At 46.8% G+C, this 18311-nt stretch overlaps 1 protein-coding gene across 5 annotated transcripts in view; it reads left to right on the top strand.

The window, feature by feature from the left end:
- Positions 1-18311, top strand: part of AK4 (adenylate kinase 4) — a 78529-nt gene that overhangs the window by 899 nt on the left and 59319 nt on the right. Inside the window, exons 1-3 of one of the 5 annotated variants that reach the window (XM_074265737.1) lie at positions 590-686; positions 1213-1336; positions 2770-3043. In XM_074265737.1, coding sequence (XP_074121838.1) covers positions 2899-3043 — 145 coding nt within the window. In that variant the 5' untranslated portion in view covers positions 590-686; positions 1213-1336; positions 2770-2898. Of the gene's footprint in view, positions 1-589; positions 687-880; positions 914-1212; positions 1337-2371; positions 2462-2769; positions 3044-3919; positions 4010-18311 lie in introns of those variants that run through there. The other 4 variants (XM_074265736.1, XM_074265738.1, XM_074265741.1 and 1 more) reach the window with 4 other exon arrangements.

Below are 18311 nucleotides of genomic sequence, written 5' to 3'. Positions count from 1 at the left end.
TAAGAAGCCCCATCCAAAAGCAACTTGTTTAATTGCATCTTACTTTGTGAATCCATTTGGCGTGTTCCTAGCTTGCCATTCCCTTCCCCGGCTCATTTTGCAGATGAGGAAACTGAGGCAAAGGTGTCCGAGGCTGGATTAGAACTCCTATTTTCCTGACTGCAGGCTTGGCCCTCCGTTCAGTAGCTGCGAGTCCCAGTGGGCTGGCCGGGGTCCAGGCCCTCTTTTCCTGTAGCCTCGCCCCCGTGTTGCTGTCTCCCTGCTTCCAGCACCCCGGGGTGGGCCAGTCGGGGCTCGGGAGCAAGTAGGAGAGAAGGGAAGCAGAGGGGAGCGCGTGGCCATCGGCCCGGGGTGGGCGGAGGCGCCCAGGGGACACTGGCCTCCCGGGGGCGGGGGGCTGGAGGAGGGTAAGCGCGGGGTCAGCGCTCCCCGCCCGCGATGACTTAGGAGGCGCTGCTGGGCTGCAGCTGCGCTGGCGGCCGCGGCCCGAGAGGCTCCCGCTCCAGCATCCGCTCCCATTCGCTTAGGGGTGTTCCCGAGCCATCCCCAGACGCAGCCCTTTAAAGGGCCAGGCCTCGAAAGGGCCTGCGGGCCGCGGCCGGCCTCCGGGGCCACAAGTTCACTTCGAGTTGGGTGGGCGATTTCTGAAACTCAATTTCTCAGAGAGAGCGGGGCTTTCCTTTGCGGTGAGGCTCAAAGGCGCCCAATCCCCGGCAAGATCCAAGCCGAGGACCAACATCCCCCGGCGTCCGGCGCCTTGTGCTCTAGAACCCGGCTGCCGCGTGCAACAATGTTTCTAAGGGCCTGGGGGCTCCGAGTTCCAGCTGGGGGCTCATTCTAGGAACGCGGCTCCCTCCAGTGCAGCCCTGGCAGCAAGATCCAGATCCTGCCTCCCCCCAGCTCCACACCACTGGTGGTGGCTCCCATGACTTGGGGCAGGGTTCTAGCCGGGCGAGGGATGGCCCGGGGGGTGCTGGGGGACTGGGCCTGGGGGAGCCGCAGGAGAACTAGGGTAGAGGTAGTGGGATGGGAAGTCAGGACTGGGCCCGAAGCGGTGGCGGGGAACCTAGGGGGGCGGGGAAGGGAAGGGGAGGCTCCCGGGCCGGGGCAGGGGGGGGGAAAGCCGGGATATGGGGTTCTGGGGCAGATCGTGCCCACGGCAAGAACAAGACAGAAAAGTTCCCCCTCCCTCTCTCGCTCCTTCCCCTATAGGGGTGTGTCCCCCGGTCGTGGGGCTGAAGGTGCAGCAGCAAGGGGCCGCGTCCGTTCACTTCCCAGCCAACCTGTCCCGGCACCGCAGCAGGCTCGAACCCCGCTACCTGGCCCTGGGGTTAAGGTGAGGAGGGCCCAGCGGGGGCGAGAACGCGACTGCCCCGGACTCCTGGCTCGGGATGAGGGCGACCCAAACATTTTGGCTTTGAGGCGGGGAGGTGGGGGATGATGAGGGAGGAAAGGAATGAAACTGACAAAACCAGGTGGGAGTAAAGGGGAGGGGCAAGGGGGGGAAGCCAGACGGGGGCGGAGAGGGGGCGGGGAAACGACGAAATCCGCCAAGCTTAGTTTGTTGTAAGGGTTGCTCGGGTGGATTTGGGAGTCTGGAAACTCGGGTTCGAGGCTTGCTTCTCACCCTTACTACCTTTGTGCCCGGGAGCTTATTACTTAGCATCTCAGAGCCTCAGTTTCCTCGTCTGTAAAATGAGAGCCGTCCCTTCCAAGCCCTATATCTATGACTAGATCAGGTGGCGTTTCAGCAGGCGTGGGAGGGGGGATGCTCCCAGTGGGGCCAGAGGCTCGGGGAGGCCGGGGCCGCCCGGACTGCACTTGCTCACCGCCCTCGGTTGCTAACGTGCTCCTGAGGTGTCTTCCTAAGGCTGCTTTTTTTTTAAACCTCATTCCCTCTCGCCCCCTCCTCATCCCCCCCCCCCGTCTGTGACTCGGGCTCCTCTCGCCCCCTCCTCATCCCCCCCCCCCAGTCTGTGACTCGGGCTCCTCTCGCCCCCTCCTCATCCCCCAGGCTGAGAGTCGGGTCCTCTCGCCCCCTCCTCATCCCCCCCGTCTGTGACTCGGGCTCCTCTCGCCCCATCCTCATCCCTCCGGCTGAGTCGGGGCTCCGCCCTCTCCCTCTCCCCCTTATCGGGAGAGGGGCCGCGGGCCGACTGGTGTCCGGGATCCATCACAGCCTGGAGGTGGGAGCGCCGCCCCTCTCCCGCCTACCCGCCGCCGCCGCCTCCGGAGATCCGGCTCCCGGGCGAGTTCCCACGGCCGGTGGGCAGCGGTCTTGGCAGCGGGCGGGCACAGCGGCGGGGAGGGGCCACGGGAGGGCTCCGGGAGGCGCTGCTTACTTAAAGCTGCCCACGTGCGAGAACTGGGTGGGAAGAGAAGAGGGACACCCCCCCACACTCGGTGCACACACAGGGCTAGAGACAGAGACAGAGCGAGAGAAGCCGGAGGGAACGGAGGGGTGCGTGGGGCGGGCCGGCTGGCACGGGGCAGGGCTCTCGGTGCATCCTCCTGGGCTGGGGACTCGGCGCTCAGAGATTCCCAAGCGCGGATCCCTCACTCCGGAGTGCTGGGGGTGGGAGCAGAGGGCTGGCTGGAATAATTGCCCTTTGACCCGGCGGGGCTCAGCTTTCCCTCCCACCCACTCCGGTGCAGGATAAGAGGGAGGGGGGTGGCAGGGGATACAATCCAGGCGGACTGGGCGGCGCGGCGAGCGGCGCTGCGGCTGGGGGTCGGGAGTGGGCTCCAAGTCCCGTTCTCTCTTGGCAGGGTAGCGGCGCCGCCGGCCAGCGGAGGGGGACGGGGGCGGGGAAGGGAAGAGAAGAGTTCTGGGCTTTTCCATCCGTCCCGGCTCTCGCGCGGCCGTCGCCTCCCCTTTCGCCCCCAACCCGAGAGGCGATGGCTTCCAAACTCCTGCGGGCCGTCATCCTGGGGCCCCCGGGCTCGGGCAAAGGGACCGTGTGCCAGAGGATCGCCCAAAGCTTCGGGCTCCAGCATCTCTCCAGCGGCCACTTCTTACGGGAGAACATCAAGACAGACACGGGTGAGTAGAGAGGGAGCTGGAGCGGGTGTGTGCGCGCGCGCGTGCTTGTGTGTGTGTGCGTGTTTGTGTGTGTGTGTGTGTGTGTGTGCGTGTGTGTGTGCATGTTTGTGTGTGTGTGTACGTGTCTGTGCGCGCGCGCGCGTGATTGAAAGGGAAAATGACCCTTAGCATTGCTAGCCCCCCGCTCCCCTCCCGCCTCCTTCCTTCCTTTTCTACGTGCTGGGGCGCATGTAGCCAACCAGCGGCCAGTCTACCGAGGCGGCCAGGGCTGCGGATTAACCGTGCCCCACTTGGAGCTGGGGAAACGGGGAGGAGTCCCTGGGGACCTGCTGGAGTCCGGGGGTGGGGGGGTGGGGAGGGAGTCCGGGGGGGTCTCCTGGAGGCGGGGGTGGGGTGCGGAGAGCACTTTTGCTGGGATGGAAACCTCAGGCGGGATATCTTTTTCCATTCCCCTTTGGTGGAGGTGTGTGTGGGGGGGGGGTAGCGCCTCTGTCCAGCCCGGAAGCTAATCCTGCCTCTCCTGGAAAAACCCCCAAAGTCAGCGGAGGATTTTCCTCTGACCTCAGAAAAGGAGGCAGCTAGCTGGCGCCGGCCCAGAAACACCGCCTTCGGCCTCAATCAAAAGCTCCGTTTTCCTCCGGCCTTTACCAGGACTCCCACTCTCCCGAACCCGAGCGGAGGCCAGGAAGTTATAAAGTCCCCTCCTGCCTCTAAGGCGCGCTGGCCGTGTGAGCGTGTCTGTGTCGGTCACTCTCCCTCGCAGTGCCCGGGCAACTTCCGAGGGCCCAGAAATGACTGGTGGTCCGGGGCCTCCATCAGTGGGGCCTCCATCGGTGGAGTCCTTGGGAAAGAAAACTTGTCTCAACTGAATTTGCACCAGTTTTAGCAATCAGTCAGCAACCGTTACCAGAGATCATTTGAGCCTCAGTTGCTGCATCCATAAAATGGAGGGGTTACTCTTGACTGGTAAGGGCCTTTAAACTCCTGAGTTTCCCATAGTGCACAGCTGATTTGCCCAGGAGGAGGCCCCGGCGTCTGAGGGGAGAAGATGCCCTCCTTAGCGGGCCCTTTTGGAACCCGTGCAGGGAGCACGCTGTGGCTCTCTCCTCTCCAAGTTAACTCTTTTCATCCTTCTTTTTCTGAAAGGCCTTTTTGTTCAATGTTTCCTCTGAGGTTTAAAGAAAGAAATTATGGAAAGTTCTAAACTTAGGGTTGGTGTTTTAAGAGGCTGGACCAATTCATGACAACTTCCAGGGGAATTACTTTTTGAGTGCTGGGGTGGAATGATGGGAAATACTCGAACCAACAGGGAGCTTTTAGTCTTGCTTTGCTTAATGCACCCTTTCTTCAGGGGCCCAAGGCCCTGTGGGCTTCTTGGTGACATGGGCCCCACCTGGGAAAGCATAGGAACACATTATAGATCTAGAGCTGGAAAGGATCTCAGAGGCCATAGTCCAACTACCCTGTTACACAGGCCAGAAAACCGAGTCAGGTCAAGGTAATTTGCCCAGTGATGGGTCAGTGATGGGATCTGAACTCAGAGTCAGCAACCTTTCCCTGTACCACACTGGCTGCAAATTAAGGCCGGGGAGTTTCAGTTTAGTGTTTTGGGGGATGGGGATGGGAGAGGTAGGCGGTAATGGCTTGGGAGTAGAGAGAGAAAGATGAATGACTTAGTGGAAGCAGGATGACATCTCTGCCATTCTTTTTGTACGCCTCAAATAAAGCATGGAGTCTCTGCTAACTTTGCCAAGCACAAAAGGGAGAAGCGGCATCCGTCGAGCTTGTCTCCGATTTTGTGTTGTGGGCAATGTTTAGTAAAACGAGCTGGCTTTAGGAAAAAGAAAAAGCAAAGAAATGTATTCCATGTGCAAATGACTTCTCTCCATGCTGAGTCTGGCATGATTTTTTTTTCACTGTGTCTTAACACTGGGGGAGTGAACTTATTGATTTCTAAGCCTGAGGGATGGAAGTTTGTTCAGGTTTCTTTGGTAATAATGGGAAACCCAGGAGGGTGGGGGGTTGGCGTGGGTTATGGCGGGGTCTTAACTCCGCCACCCCTGCCTGAGTTTCCTCCAGCAGGAAGCCTTTTGTACAGGTTAGCCTGCTGCTTTTCAGGGGGTTGTAGCCTCTCTCATTATGGGGGGCTGAGTGGGAGAGGGAATAACATTGGGGAGGAAGATGGATGTTGTTCAGCCCTTCCTTGGAACTCTGCTTCCATCTCTTTCTTATTCTTTGCTTTCCTATACCTCCCTTTTGCTATTGCAGCATTTTATTCCATGCCTTTTCACCAGAATAGGAAATGAACGCAGATGTCAAGGATCTCAGGGTTTTTTCTCTGATGGAAAAAACCTAAGGCTGCTATCTGATCATTTTTGTTTTTTAATTGGAAGACAAAAAGAAGGAAGGGTCAGTAGTTGGTTCCCAGACGCATTTACTTATTTGGAAGCTATGGGGGCTGTGAGCTGGGTTTTTTTCTTCCTCTTCCTCCTTAATCAGAGCAAGTAAAGCAGAGTTGCTTATTGAAAACAAGTAAACAGCCTATTTACATTTCTGTCTATTGGTTGTTTTCTTTGCTCTTGGGAAATTAGAAGCAAAATACCTCCTTTCTGTCTCTTGCCAAGGGTCTCATTAAGGATGCAGTCAGCTAGTGCTTACTAAGGATCTCCTAGCAGCCTAATAGTGAATTAGCACAGGACTTGGCATATAGTAGGTGCTTAATAAATAATCATTGACTGATTACTAGAACCTGAGGTAAAACAAGTTTGGCTTATGTTCTGCTCCCCATCATTAAGCATTTATTGAGTACCTCCTATGGGAGGCACCATGGATGATGAGTGGATATTGTGCTGGCCTTGGACTTGAATCCTGCCTCAGATACTTATTAACTGTCTGAATAAGTTACTGAAATTCCCTGCCTCAGTTTCCTTATGTGTCAAATTGAGGGGAATTAAACTACATGACGTCCAAAGCTCTAAATCTGTGATACTAATGGTGTGCCTGGCACTGTTCTGGGCCTTGGCGATGCAGAGACCAAAAATGAAATGACTCCTGCCCTTTAGACGAGTGGAGGGAATTATGATAGCCTTAGTAGCTAATGTTTCTGTAGCACTTAAAAGGCTTGTAAAGTATTTTACTTAAAGCAAAATAACTTAAAATTAAAGTGCTTTACTTAAAGTGCTTTACTTATTCTTTAAAACAATCCTATGAATGAAGTGCTATTACCTCCATTTTACACGTGAGGATAATTGAGGCTCTGGTTAATAAAGTGACTTGGCTAAGGTTACAGTAAGTATTCTTCCTGAGTCCAGGTCTAGTACTCACCTCGAATTGTCTCTCAGTTTACAAATATTAAACATCAGTAGCTGGTTAGTCTTACAGATAGAGGAGACTCAGAAAGTCTTTTCATGACCCATTAGATATAAATTTTTGAGTGCCCCTGAGCCCAGCCCTGTATTCTAAAGGGTATTGAGGAATCACCTTTATAATGATGGATACCTTAAGAATAACTGAGGTTTTCCTAGTTTTAATGCTGTCAGAGACCAATATTTGGAACCTGCTTTGGGTATTTCTGTTCATGAATGCTTGGATCAGAGGGAATGTTATTATGCTTTTTGATACCTCTTTTATTTCATTAGTGAGTTTGGCCCATTGCTCATTAGGGTGTTTTGACAAACAGAACTCCTAAGGATTACAGAGTGGAGAGGAGACTTTAGAAACAATCTAGTCCAATCCATTCCCAGTAGAAATCTCCCAAAACATCCCTCAAAAGAGCTTCTCCCTTCTCCAGTTTTTTTTTTTTTTTTTTTTTTGAGAGGTTTGGCAACTCGGTGAAGAAGTTGGGATGGTGATAGTAGATATATAGCCTCAAACTCCTGTCTTTCAGAAGAGAAAATTAATGCTTTAAGATAGGGAATTGACTTGCTCACAAATGTACAATATCATAGACAAAGTTGAGCCTGGAAACTCTGATGAGTCTCTCTGTAAGGAGCTAGTCAGCATAGTATAATGGAAGGAAGCCTGGATTTAGAATTTGAGGTCGGAGTTTAACTCCACCTTTGCCACTCCCTTCAGGGGTAACTTTGGGCAGCTGATTTTTCTTCTGAGCTTAAATTTCCTCATGTGCTTCTTTCTAGCATTTGGGAGAGGAGCTGATTGGGAGCAAGCACTTGGTTAAATGCTTGTTGACTTATTGTAAGTCTTAAAGCATTATTTAAATGTAGCTGTTTTCATTATTATTATTCATGGTGTTAGTATAAAGTGGAGAAGCAAAAAATACTTAGAGCTATAAAGAGCACCTTGAGATCTCTTTGAACAGTTCCTTCTCACTGGGGCCATCAGAAAAGGCACACATGTTGGAACTACTTTATTGTGTCTATTAATATAAACGTAAACATTTTTTCTCAGTTTCAGATTCTTCCCCTGTCATTCTAAAGCAAGTAAGACAAATTGCATTACAAATATATATAGTCATGCAAAGTAAATTTCCACTTTAGCTATGGTTGCAATCACCTTTTTATTCACTTAACAGGATTTTATTTTTTCCAATTTCCTATATAGTTTTCTACATTTGCTTTTATCAAATTTTGAGCTTCAGGTTTTTTTCTCCCTTCCTCCTTTCCCTTCCTCTTCCCCAAGACAGCAAGCACTTTAATGTAGGTTTTGTACACACACACACACACACACACACACACACACACACACACACACACACACACTTTAAACATATTTCTTTTTTAGTCATGTTGTAAAAGAAAAATCAAAACAAAAAGGAAGAAAAGACAACAAAAAAGGTGAAAATATTATGCTTTGATTGTATTCAGTTTCCATAGTTCTCTCTGTAGATGTGGATGACATTTTCCATCCCAAGTCAGCTGGAATTATCTTGAATCACTGTATTCTGAGAAGAGCTAAATCTGTCATAATTGATCATCACACCATGTTGCTGTTAACCGTATACATTCTTCTCCTGGTTCTCCTCACTTCACTCAGTGTCAGTCCATGTAAAACCTTTTCAGGTTTTTCTGAACTCAATCTACTGATCCATCCTTCCCTCCTTCCTTCCTTCCCTCCTTCCTTCCTTTCCTCCTTCCTTCCCTCCCTTCCTTCCTTCCTTCTTTCCCTCCTTCCTTCCTTCCCTCCTTCCTTCCTTCCCTCTCTTCCTTCCTTCCCTCTCTTCCTTCCCTCCCTCCCTCCCTCCCTCCCTCCCTTCCTCCCTTCCTTCCTTTTCTTTTTTCTTTTTTTTCTTCTTTTTTTTGGCTGAGGCAATTGGGGTTAAGTGACTTGCCCAGGGTCACACAGCCAGGAAGTGTTAAGTGTCTGAGTCCACATTTGAACTCAGGTTCTCCTGACTTCACATCTGATGCTCTATTCCACTGCACCACCTAGCTGCCTCTGCTGATCATTTCTTATAGAAGAATAATATTCCTTTATATGTGCCATAACATATTCAGACATTCCCCAATTGAATGGACATCCCAATGATTTCCAGTTCCTTGCCACTACACAAAAGGCTGCTACAAATGTTTTTGCACATGTGGGTCCTTTCCCCTTTTTTATGGTCTCTCTGGGATACAGATCCAGTAGAGACACTTCTGGATCTAAGGGGACGCACAATTTGATAGCCCTTTGGGCGTGATTCCAAATTGCTCGCCCAGAATAGCTGGATCAATTCATGACTCCACCAACAAAGCATTAGTGTCTCAATTTTCCCACATCCCCTCCAATATTTATCATTTTTTCCTGTCATCTTAGCCATCTGAAAGGTGTGAGGTTGGTAGCTTAGTGTTGTTTAATTGTCTGCAGCCACTTTAAAAGCAACTTGGGAAGACTAGCTGCAGAAAGGGAGTGATTTTAAAGGTCTTATCATTTTTTTAATGTCTCTATTAAGGAAGGATATTGACAACTTGGTTTGGGTCTTAATCAGGACGATGAGGGATGAGGGAACATGTTCTAATAAACCTGGTAAGGGTTAGCCTGCAGAATCAAGCAAGAAGCATTTAGTAACACAATATGAATCTGTATTGCTACGTGTCTGGCACTGTGCTAGATGCTGGGGATAGAAAGGATCTCAAGAAGTTCATGTTTAATACACAGGGAAGAAGGAGGGGGTCGGCTGAGGAGGAAAGGGCCCAGCGGCCTAGGAGAAGCGTTCAGAGGGTGTGGTTGGAGTTAAAATCCTTCGAGACAGAGCATTCTCAGCCAGTGTGGAGAACCCATGCAATAGTAGGGGGAGTGTTCTAGGCTGGGACAGAGTGGCCAATTTCTAGTCTTTGGATCTTAGATTAACTTAATTGTCCTTGTCCTAGGAGAAATAACACTGCATTCTAACCTCCATCTTTGAGTCCAGGAAAAAGGCTGATCTTAGGCTTGAGGAGGGACCTGGGCTTGCTTGAAGTCATCAAATGTTATGAGGGCCCACTGTGTGGGGATGTGAACTTAGCCTTGTCTTCGAATAAGTTTGAACCCAGACTGGAGGTGAGTGACCGCTGGGGAGCCCCAGTTAGTGTGTGGAGGACTAAGCCCAAGTTTTTTACTCCAAAGGCCAACTATAGAGCACAGAGCACCAGGCCTGGAGTCAGGAAGCTGTACTTTCACGAGTTCAAATCCAGCCTCAAACACTTACTAGCCAAGTTGCTTCACCCACTTTGTCTCAGTTACCTCATCTGCAAAATGACCTGGAGAAGGAAATGGCCAACCACTCTAGCATCTTTGCATTCCCTTCTTCTCTTGCAGAGGCAGCCGTGTGGGAGGTAACATTAGGGCTCACTTTGGGGGCTCACTGGCTGTGAGAGGAAAGGCCTTCTGAATTTTGGGAGACAGTTTTGTGTTTGTGTGACTTGGGCATCTGCCTTGGAGGTGCAAAAAGTGAACTTTCAGGCCTTAATTGTATTACCTTGTCAAAGGTCATCTGGAAAGCCTTTTTTGAGGCAAAAATAGATTTTCTTACTAAAAGAATAATTGAGAGGCAGTTTAGAACACTGGACTCAGACCTGGGAGCTGACTGGACTGGAATGTTCCCAATTTCAGTTGAGTGACTCTGGGCAAATCATTTAACTTTAGGAAGTTGAGTTTCCTTATTGTCAAAAATAGGGCCGCATTGGTCGCATTCCTTCACTTACAAAGTGATTTTAATCCATAAATCAGCACTTAACACATATAAGTCCTTTCTCTGTACCAGTACCGTGCTAATACTGAATATTTGTTGTTCAGCCTGTCTTACTCTTTGTTTGACCCCGTTTGGAAGGGTTTCTTGGCAAATATAACTCGAATAGTTTGCCTTTTTCTTCTCCAGTTCATTTTACAGACGGGGAAACTGAGACAAATTGAGTGAAGTGACTTGACCAGGGTCACACAGCTAACTGTCTGAGATGGGATTTGAATTCAGTTCTTCTGACTCCCGGCCTGGGGCTCTCATTATGGCATCACCTAGCTGCCCAAAATGGAGTATACAGATGTCTTCTGGGAGGTTCCATTCTAAGAACAGCACTGGGTGAGGTATAAAATGTAGAAATAGAGGCTACTTGGCTTATTGGTGATGCTGATGATAAATAAAACAGTCCATGTGGTCCTGTGGCTGTCACATTCATTTGTGTCACAAAACTATCTCACTGGGATTTGTTGCCTTTTCCCCTAGGATTCTAGAAATTTTTTTTTTAAATGAGGTGAAAAGATTCAGGTCATGTATACCGAGGGGCCTCCTAGTTGCTTAAGTGTGATGAGCTGTCGTCTCCAGAAGCTGCCGATCGCTATCTGGAAGGAGATCTGCTGTGTCTACTCAAATCTCTCAGACAGATTCTTCTTCCTGTAGAGAACCGTTGTCTCCAGGCAGTTGCCGTTAACACTTGTCTAAAGAAGTGACTTCCCTTCCTGCAGAGAGCCCCGTCAGGCCTGATGTAATGCAGAGACTTCTCCTCTTTCTGGAGTGCTGTCCTCTTTTATCCTCCCAGAGAATGGGTGTGGGATAATGCAAGGGCTTCTGGGAAGAACCACTTCAACCAATGAGCTTGCACGCAAGCTCTTCCTTAGGAATTCACAAGTCAAACTACCAGGAAGGAACTAGAGAATTGTTAAGTACCGACTTAGCACTTAGTAAGAACCTAATATCTCATTATCTCATTAGCACTTAGTAAGAACCTAACACTTAAGACCAAACCCCAACCAGTTTTACCTTTGTCAGATCTAGAACTGATTTTTGAAGATGCCAGTGCAATATATCTTCAAGGGACATTATATTTTTTCATCTGTTCCTGTGTTCTTGAAGAAGGATGGCTCCTTAAAAGTGTGTCAGGTTAATGTTAGATATCTTTTATGTTAATAGATCTTTGTATATATAGAATATATGAGAGTTTTTTGATGAAAGAAATATATAATATATATATGCATATACATATATAAAAATGTGTGTGTGTATATATATATATATGAGTTTGATGAAAACATGTGAGGTTAATGTTAGATATCTTTTATGTTAATAGACTTAATATATGTGTAGATAGATAGAGATAAATATAAAAAAGTCTTTTGATGGCTAGGTGACTGTGGAGTTTCTGAGTCCTGTAAAACCCGATCTGTGTGCTGGGAGATGCAAAGACAGAATGGAGGCTGTGCAGCCTGGAGGATGCTCCAAACCACTTCCTGTGGGGACCAAAGGCACCGTCTCAGAGTGGCCGCCTAGTCAGTACATGTTAGGTTCTTACTAAGGGCTAATGAGAAAATGAGATGTTGGGTTCTTACTAAGTGCTAAGTTGGTACTTAACAATTTTCTCGTTGATCCAATCCAGAACTCCTACTCCAGGCCACAGTCCCAACTCTGGCCCAGACTCAACTACCACTCCAGGCCCAATATTGCTTCTTTTATCCTCCCGGAGAATGGGCGTGGAATAACTCAGAGGCTTGTGGGAAAAGTACTTCAACCAATGAACTTGTTCCTCTTAAATATGTAAGCTCCTCCTCAGAAGTTCAAAGGGGTAAAAGTCCCCTTAAAGGCCGGAACCAAAAGGTGTGGACTAGAGAATTGTTAAGTACCAACTTAGCACTTAGAACCCAACATCTCATTATCTCTTAGTAAGAACCTAACAAGTACAGCTCTGAGCAGACAACCTCTCAGCATTAGAGCCACTGAGTGGTCATCTAGCTCATTCAGAGTCCTTTGGTGGAGAGAATCAGAAATCCAGAGCCAGGAAGGGCCCAATTTTTCACATAAGGAACCTCCTGGAAAGCCTGGATAGACTTCTCCAAGGTCATCTAGGGAGTCAGTCACATGTGGGGCTGAACCAAGAGGTCTTTTCATTGCAAACTCTCCTCCAAAGCCTCCGAGTCGCCATCTTGAAGGCCTTGTCATTGCCACGGCCACCCTACTACTCAAACCGTTTACACACTCTTTATCTCCTCCAGCCAAAGTAAATGCTTACTAAATGCTTGTTTGGTGACTGCCTGATGCCATTGGATTTGCCATCTGGGCCAGTCACGAGCCACAAGGAGACATGGATCTCAGGACTTTCTACTTGGTCCTTTTATCGTGACATTTGAACCCTCCCTCAGGTCAGCGCCAAAGAAATGTTCCCTTCCTGAGCTTCTAATACCTGCTTTCATCTGTGGCACTGGGAAATGCTACCGCTGCACCCTGCTAAGCTTTTCAATTCAGCCTTCAAAAGGAACACGCTGTTAGGTTTCTATTAAACTCAGGTGATATTCCAGAGCTTAGATCTATATTGGTTCTGTATTTGACCTGCCACCCCTCCTGATTGAGGATGCTGTTTGCCTTTTGTTTTGCATCCACTTGTTCTTAGCACAGGCCTGTAATACAATAAGCACTTAAAAAAATGCCCATTGATTGACTGCCCCTTTCCCATAAAATATCTTGTATTTATTTCACATATATTCAATATTTTCTTAGCTATAAAATTTAGCATTAGTTTTTGTTTTGTTTTTCCGAGATGGACTTCAAGCTCAATGAGGCTGGAATGGATCCATTCTTATCTTTGTATCCCTAATAATATTTCACACAATGTTTGATAAATAGGGAAACAGCCCTCAAATCCTGTTAGTTGAACGTCCATCTATGAGATTTTGCTTACACATTGTAAAAGGCTTTAAATAAAGCAAGTCTCCAAGATCATGGAATTCAGTGCTGGAAGGGACCTTAAAGACAATTGAGCCCAACCTCCATATTTTACAGATGAGAAGACTGAGGCAGGCAGAGGGGAGGTGGCCAGAGTCTTCACAAGTCCAGTTTTGGCATTCTCATCCCCTCCATTTCTTCATCCATAAAACTGTGGCCATGGCACGCTTTGTGGATGGTTTTGAGAACCAAATGAGATCAGATCCAACCTGGAGGAGAGAAATCATGGATGGGCCGTCCTCAGTATTGATTTGGTAGTTTCTGAAGGGTAAAATGGAGCACCCATGTCTTGTCATTTGATTTTCCTCGTACCAGTTCACATTTCTCACGTTTGCTGAAGGAAGGATTATTGAGTTTTTGTCTTTGTATTCTATCACCTAACACAAAAGAGGCGGGGAAGAAGTCATTGGAACATAGATTTGGACATGCAGGGCATCTAGCCTGCCATTTTAAAGATGAGAAAACTGAGTCCCAGAGGGAGCATTTCCTCTGTAAAATGATGAGAATGGACGTGAATGTGATTCTAAATCTAAAAATATAGGATCTTTTGACTTGCTTCGGGTCTCACAGATAGCAAGTGATCAGAGTAGACCCTCTGACTCTAAATGTGATCCTAGTTTTGCTGCGGTATCCCGCCTCTAGATGGTAGAAATTGGCCTTTATTCCCTAGCTAGAAAGAGCTGTAGAAAAAGCACTATTTAAAATCTGTTTTATTTGAAGTTGTTGTATGACTCTGTATTCTCCCCAAATCTGTCTTGTCCAGTGGCTCCTCCTGATCATCCTGGTCTTCTGCCAGTGGGCTTTTGATCATCCTGGGGTCTGCCAGCAGACTCGGCTCTGGGAGGTCTGTCCAGAAGGGCGGGGCTCCAAGGTCGAATTCGTTGATAGATTGTGTGACTTGTCATCCAAGTTCCTGCCTCAGTAAGTGGGGGGAGGTCCAGCGCCAGAAGGTTGGCCATCAGGTGATAGATGTTTCTGGCCCTGGCGACGGAGGAAGACCGTCTGTTAAGGTCTGCGACAGTGTTGGGAACGACACACTGACAAATGGCAGGGCCTCCAGCTAGAAGAGGGTGACTTGTATGTTTGGGAGAATGGAGAATGTACTTCATGGGGATTAATTGAAGGGCCTGGAAATGTTTGGAGAAGAGGAGACTTGGGGAGTATGTGCTGATCACCTTTGGATACCTAAAGGGCGGTCTTGTGGGAGAAGTGTAGACTTCAAGGGTAGCGAGCTTCGGCATAGGACAGTGGAAAGATCCCTGACCTCAGAGAGGCAGAAGGATTGGCTGCAGAACATCCTCTGATCTTTTTTGTGTGAGCTTGGACAGGTCCCGGAGCTGCCCTGGATCTCAGTTTCCTCATCTGTAAAATAAGGTTAGACTAAATGGCTTCCAAAGCCCTAGGAAAATGAACCTGTGATTGTATAATGTCAGCGAGCACCTCTTTATATCTATTTGAAAATGGAATGGGCAGCCAGAGGACCGAGGATGTGGGGCTTCCATGGAGGTCTCCCAGCAGAGACTAGATTCCATTGTTGGGAATATCATAGGAGCTCTGCAAACCTCGAGGAGTCACATAAATACTAGTTGTTATTGTTCTTATTATTCAGGTGGAGATTAGACCAGACTGCCTTCAGATCCTTTTTTAACTTTGAATTTCATCCTCCCTCTCTCCCTCTCTCCCTCTCTCCCTTCCTTCCTTCCTTCCTTCCTTCCTTCCTTCCTTCCTTCCTTCCTTCCTTCCTTCCTTCCCTCCTTCCTTCCCTCCTTCCTTCCCTCCTTCCCTCCTTCCCTCCTTCCCCCTTCCCTCCCTCCCTCCCTCCCTCCCTCCCTCCCTCCCTCTCCTTCCTCTCTTTCCTCTCCTTCCTCTCCTTCCTCTCCTTCCTCTCCTTCCTCTCCTTCCTCTCCTTCTTCCTTTTCCTCTCCTTCCTTTCCTCTCCTTCCCCTCCTTCCCCTCCTTCCCCTCCGTTCCCTCCTTCCCCTCCTTCCCCTCCTTCCCCTCCTTCCCCTCCATTCCCTCCTTCCTCTCCTTCCTCTCCTTCCTCTCCTTCCCCTCCTTCCCCTCCTTCCCCTCCTTCCCCTCCTTCCCCTCCTTCCCCTCCTTCCCCTCCTTCCCTCCCTCCCTCCCTCCTCCCCTCCCTCCTCTATCTCTATGCATGTACATGTATACACACATATATACATTTGTGTATGTCTAAATGTATATGTGTGTGTGTATGGGGGGAGAGAGAGAGAGAGAGAGAGAGAGTGTGTGTGTGTGTGTGTGTGTGTGTGTGTTAGTTATTCAATAAACATGGCAGCATGGTTTAGTGGAAAGGTGGATTTTGAGTCAAGAATCTTGGGATTCAGTTTCTATGGTAGACTCGGTCTCTAACCATTGGTAGCTGATATTTTTCTGACCCTGTTTCCTAACTAGGAGGGAATAAGCATTTATTAAGCACCTACTGTGTTCTAGACACTGTACTAAGCACTGTATTGATATATCTCAGTTGGAAATATATTAGAAACATAAAATGAGGCTGGATGTTACCTGTTAATACCTACTGCTCAGAGTTATGACAACCAAAGGCAACAATGTCTCTAACTCTGGAGTGATACACAGACGTCAGCTACCATTTTAATTTTTATTCTCATCTATTTCATGGACTTGGATAGAAACAGGCAAGTCAGAATCCTTTTATTGTTAGTTATCATTGTTGATACTATGTACTGAATACTGTGCTAAGAATCAGAGGTGAGACTAAGTTTAAATGAGACTCTTTACTTTAAAGGAACTCACAGATTTCCACAATATTTCCTTTTTTTCTTGTTTCCCATTTAATAAAAAAAATTCCCTCAGTTACATGTAAACAGATTTGTAACATTTATTTCTTCAAATTTGAGTTCCATATTATCCTCTGCCCTTCTCTCCTCACCTTGAGAAGCAAGCAGTTTGATAGAGAGTATACTAGTTGTGCATATTCTCATATTAGCCACGTTATAAAAACACGGACCAAAAAAGCAATGATGAAGTAAAAGTATGCTTCATTCTGCATTCATATGCTATTGTTTTTTCTCTGTATATGCATAGTATTTTTTTTAAATCATAAGTCCTTCACAATTATTTCGGAGCATTGTATTGCTGAGAATAGCTAAGGCATTGACAGTCGATCATTGTATAATATTGCTGTTACTATGTACGGTGTTCTCCGGGTTCTGCTCATTTCACTTTGCTTCAGTTCTTACAAGTTCTACAAGGTTTTTCTGAAAGTATCCTGCTCATCATTTCTTATGATCCAATAGTATTCTATTACATGTATATATCACAGCTTGTTTAGCCATTGCCCAACTGTTGGGCATAAGTTGGAGATCTGGGACTGCTGAGCCACCTTCCTTCATAGTTTTCTTCCATTGATTCTCTTGTTATTCTTGATTTTTTTTGTTCTTCCAGATTGTTATGATTTTTTCCTAGATCTATAAAATATTTTTCTTGGTAATTTGACTGATACAGCATTGAATAAGTAAATTAATTTAGCTAGAATTGTCATTTTTATTATGTCGGTTTGAACAATTACAATTTCTCCATTTGTTTAGATGTAACTTTGTGTGAAAAGTGCTTTGTATTGTGTGTGTGATGCAGTTCCTGAATTTGTTTTGACAGGCAGCTTCCCAAGTAGTTTATATTGTTTCCAGTTATTTTAAATGAAATTTCTATCTCTTCTTGCTGGGCTTTGTTGGCAATATATAGAAATGTTGATGATACATTTGTATCTTGCAACTTAGCTAAATTTGTTAATTATTTCATCTAGTTTTTTTAGTTGATTCCCCAGAATTCTCTAAGTATGCCATCATATCATCTGCAAAGAGTGATAATTTTGTTTGCTTGTTGCTTATTCTGATTCTGAATAATAGTGGTGATGAGGGTCATTCTTGCTTCATCCATGACCATAAGATCATGAGAAGGCTTCTAGCTTATTCCCATTACAGACATTGGATACTCATAATTTTAGAGAAAAAATACTTACCATTTTAATTAAAAGCTCCATTTATTTCTGTGCTTCCTAGTGTAACTGAATAGGAGGGAGTGTTGTTGTTTATAAAATCTTTTTCTTCCAGTATTGAGAAAATCACATGATTTTTGTTTGTTACCACAACATTTTACATCATGAGATCAGTAAGGCTAGATAGAACCTCAAAGTCTGTTTCAGATAGTAGAGGTAGAAAAAGCAAAGTAATTTTAAGAATAACTATGAAAGGACCTTGGTCTTATCCTGTGTACTTTGGCTTTTTAAAGATCATTAGATTGAACTTTGGATTTGGAGTCAGCAAGAACCTTAGCTATGCCCTAGCTTTGAGACCTTGAAGAGATCATTTAATTTCTTGGTTTCCCCCTTGAGAAATTAGTGTTGGACTCCATGGCCTGTAAAGATTTCTTCTAACTTTAGGTTTAGGATGCCAAGATCTTTTAGGATTATAATTCAAAAGTTCTTTCTTGTGTGATTTCCTGGGGTCTCATTGAGGTTGGTATTGTATTTGAACAGTTTTGCCCTCCGTTTCCAAGTAAGGTGGTCAGCTGGTCAACAAGTATCCTTTAGAGGAGTTGGGATAAAGAATCTTAACTCCAGATAATCAAGAAATCAAAGGTTTTCTCACCTGTCTCAGGGTGGGCTTATTGGATTGCAGACATCATTGCCTGTGGTCTTAGCGCTTTGTCAAGCTTGTTCATTGAGTGTCCGTTGAGTTCATTGTCTTTTGAGTTAGAGAAAACTAGCACTTCACAAACTTCGAGGTCTCAGGATTCCTTAACATTCTCAACAATTACTGAAGAACCTCCCAAACCTGTCATTTTTCTGGGTTCTAGTTTATGTATGGTATTGGAAGAACCCTTGAAAAGGTCTTGGGGACTCCAAAGTCCTGAGATCATTCTTTGAAAATTCCTAATCTAAACCAACTTCTTGGGTTTGCTTAGGAACTTCCGACCCCTTTTCACTTGTAGCATTCTTATCAATACTGTTATAACTCTAAAGGCTTCTCAGTTTATTTCCTTATTCCTTTATTCAGTTTTTGGGAAGAGATGGGTCATTCTCCGACTCCCAGATTACTAGGTAAAGAGAGAACTGGGTAAACCCAAAAGCTCCACTGAAGAGGATTTGTGCACTTTATCATT

This window comes from Sminthopsis crassicaudata, chromosome 4 (assembly GCF_048593235.1).
Source record: "Sminthopsis crassicaudata isolate SCR6 chromosome 4, ASM4859323v1, whole genome shotgun sequence".
In the NCBI taxonomy this organism is placed as follows: Eukaryota; Metazoa; Chordata; class Mammalia; order Dasyuromorphia; family Dasyuridae; genus Sminthopsis; species Sminthopsis crassicaudata.
Note: the sequence above shows the minus strand (reverse complement) of the source record. Positions and strands in the feature narration are given on the sequence as shown.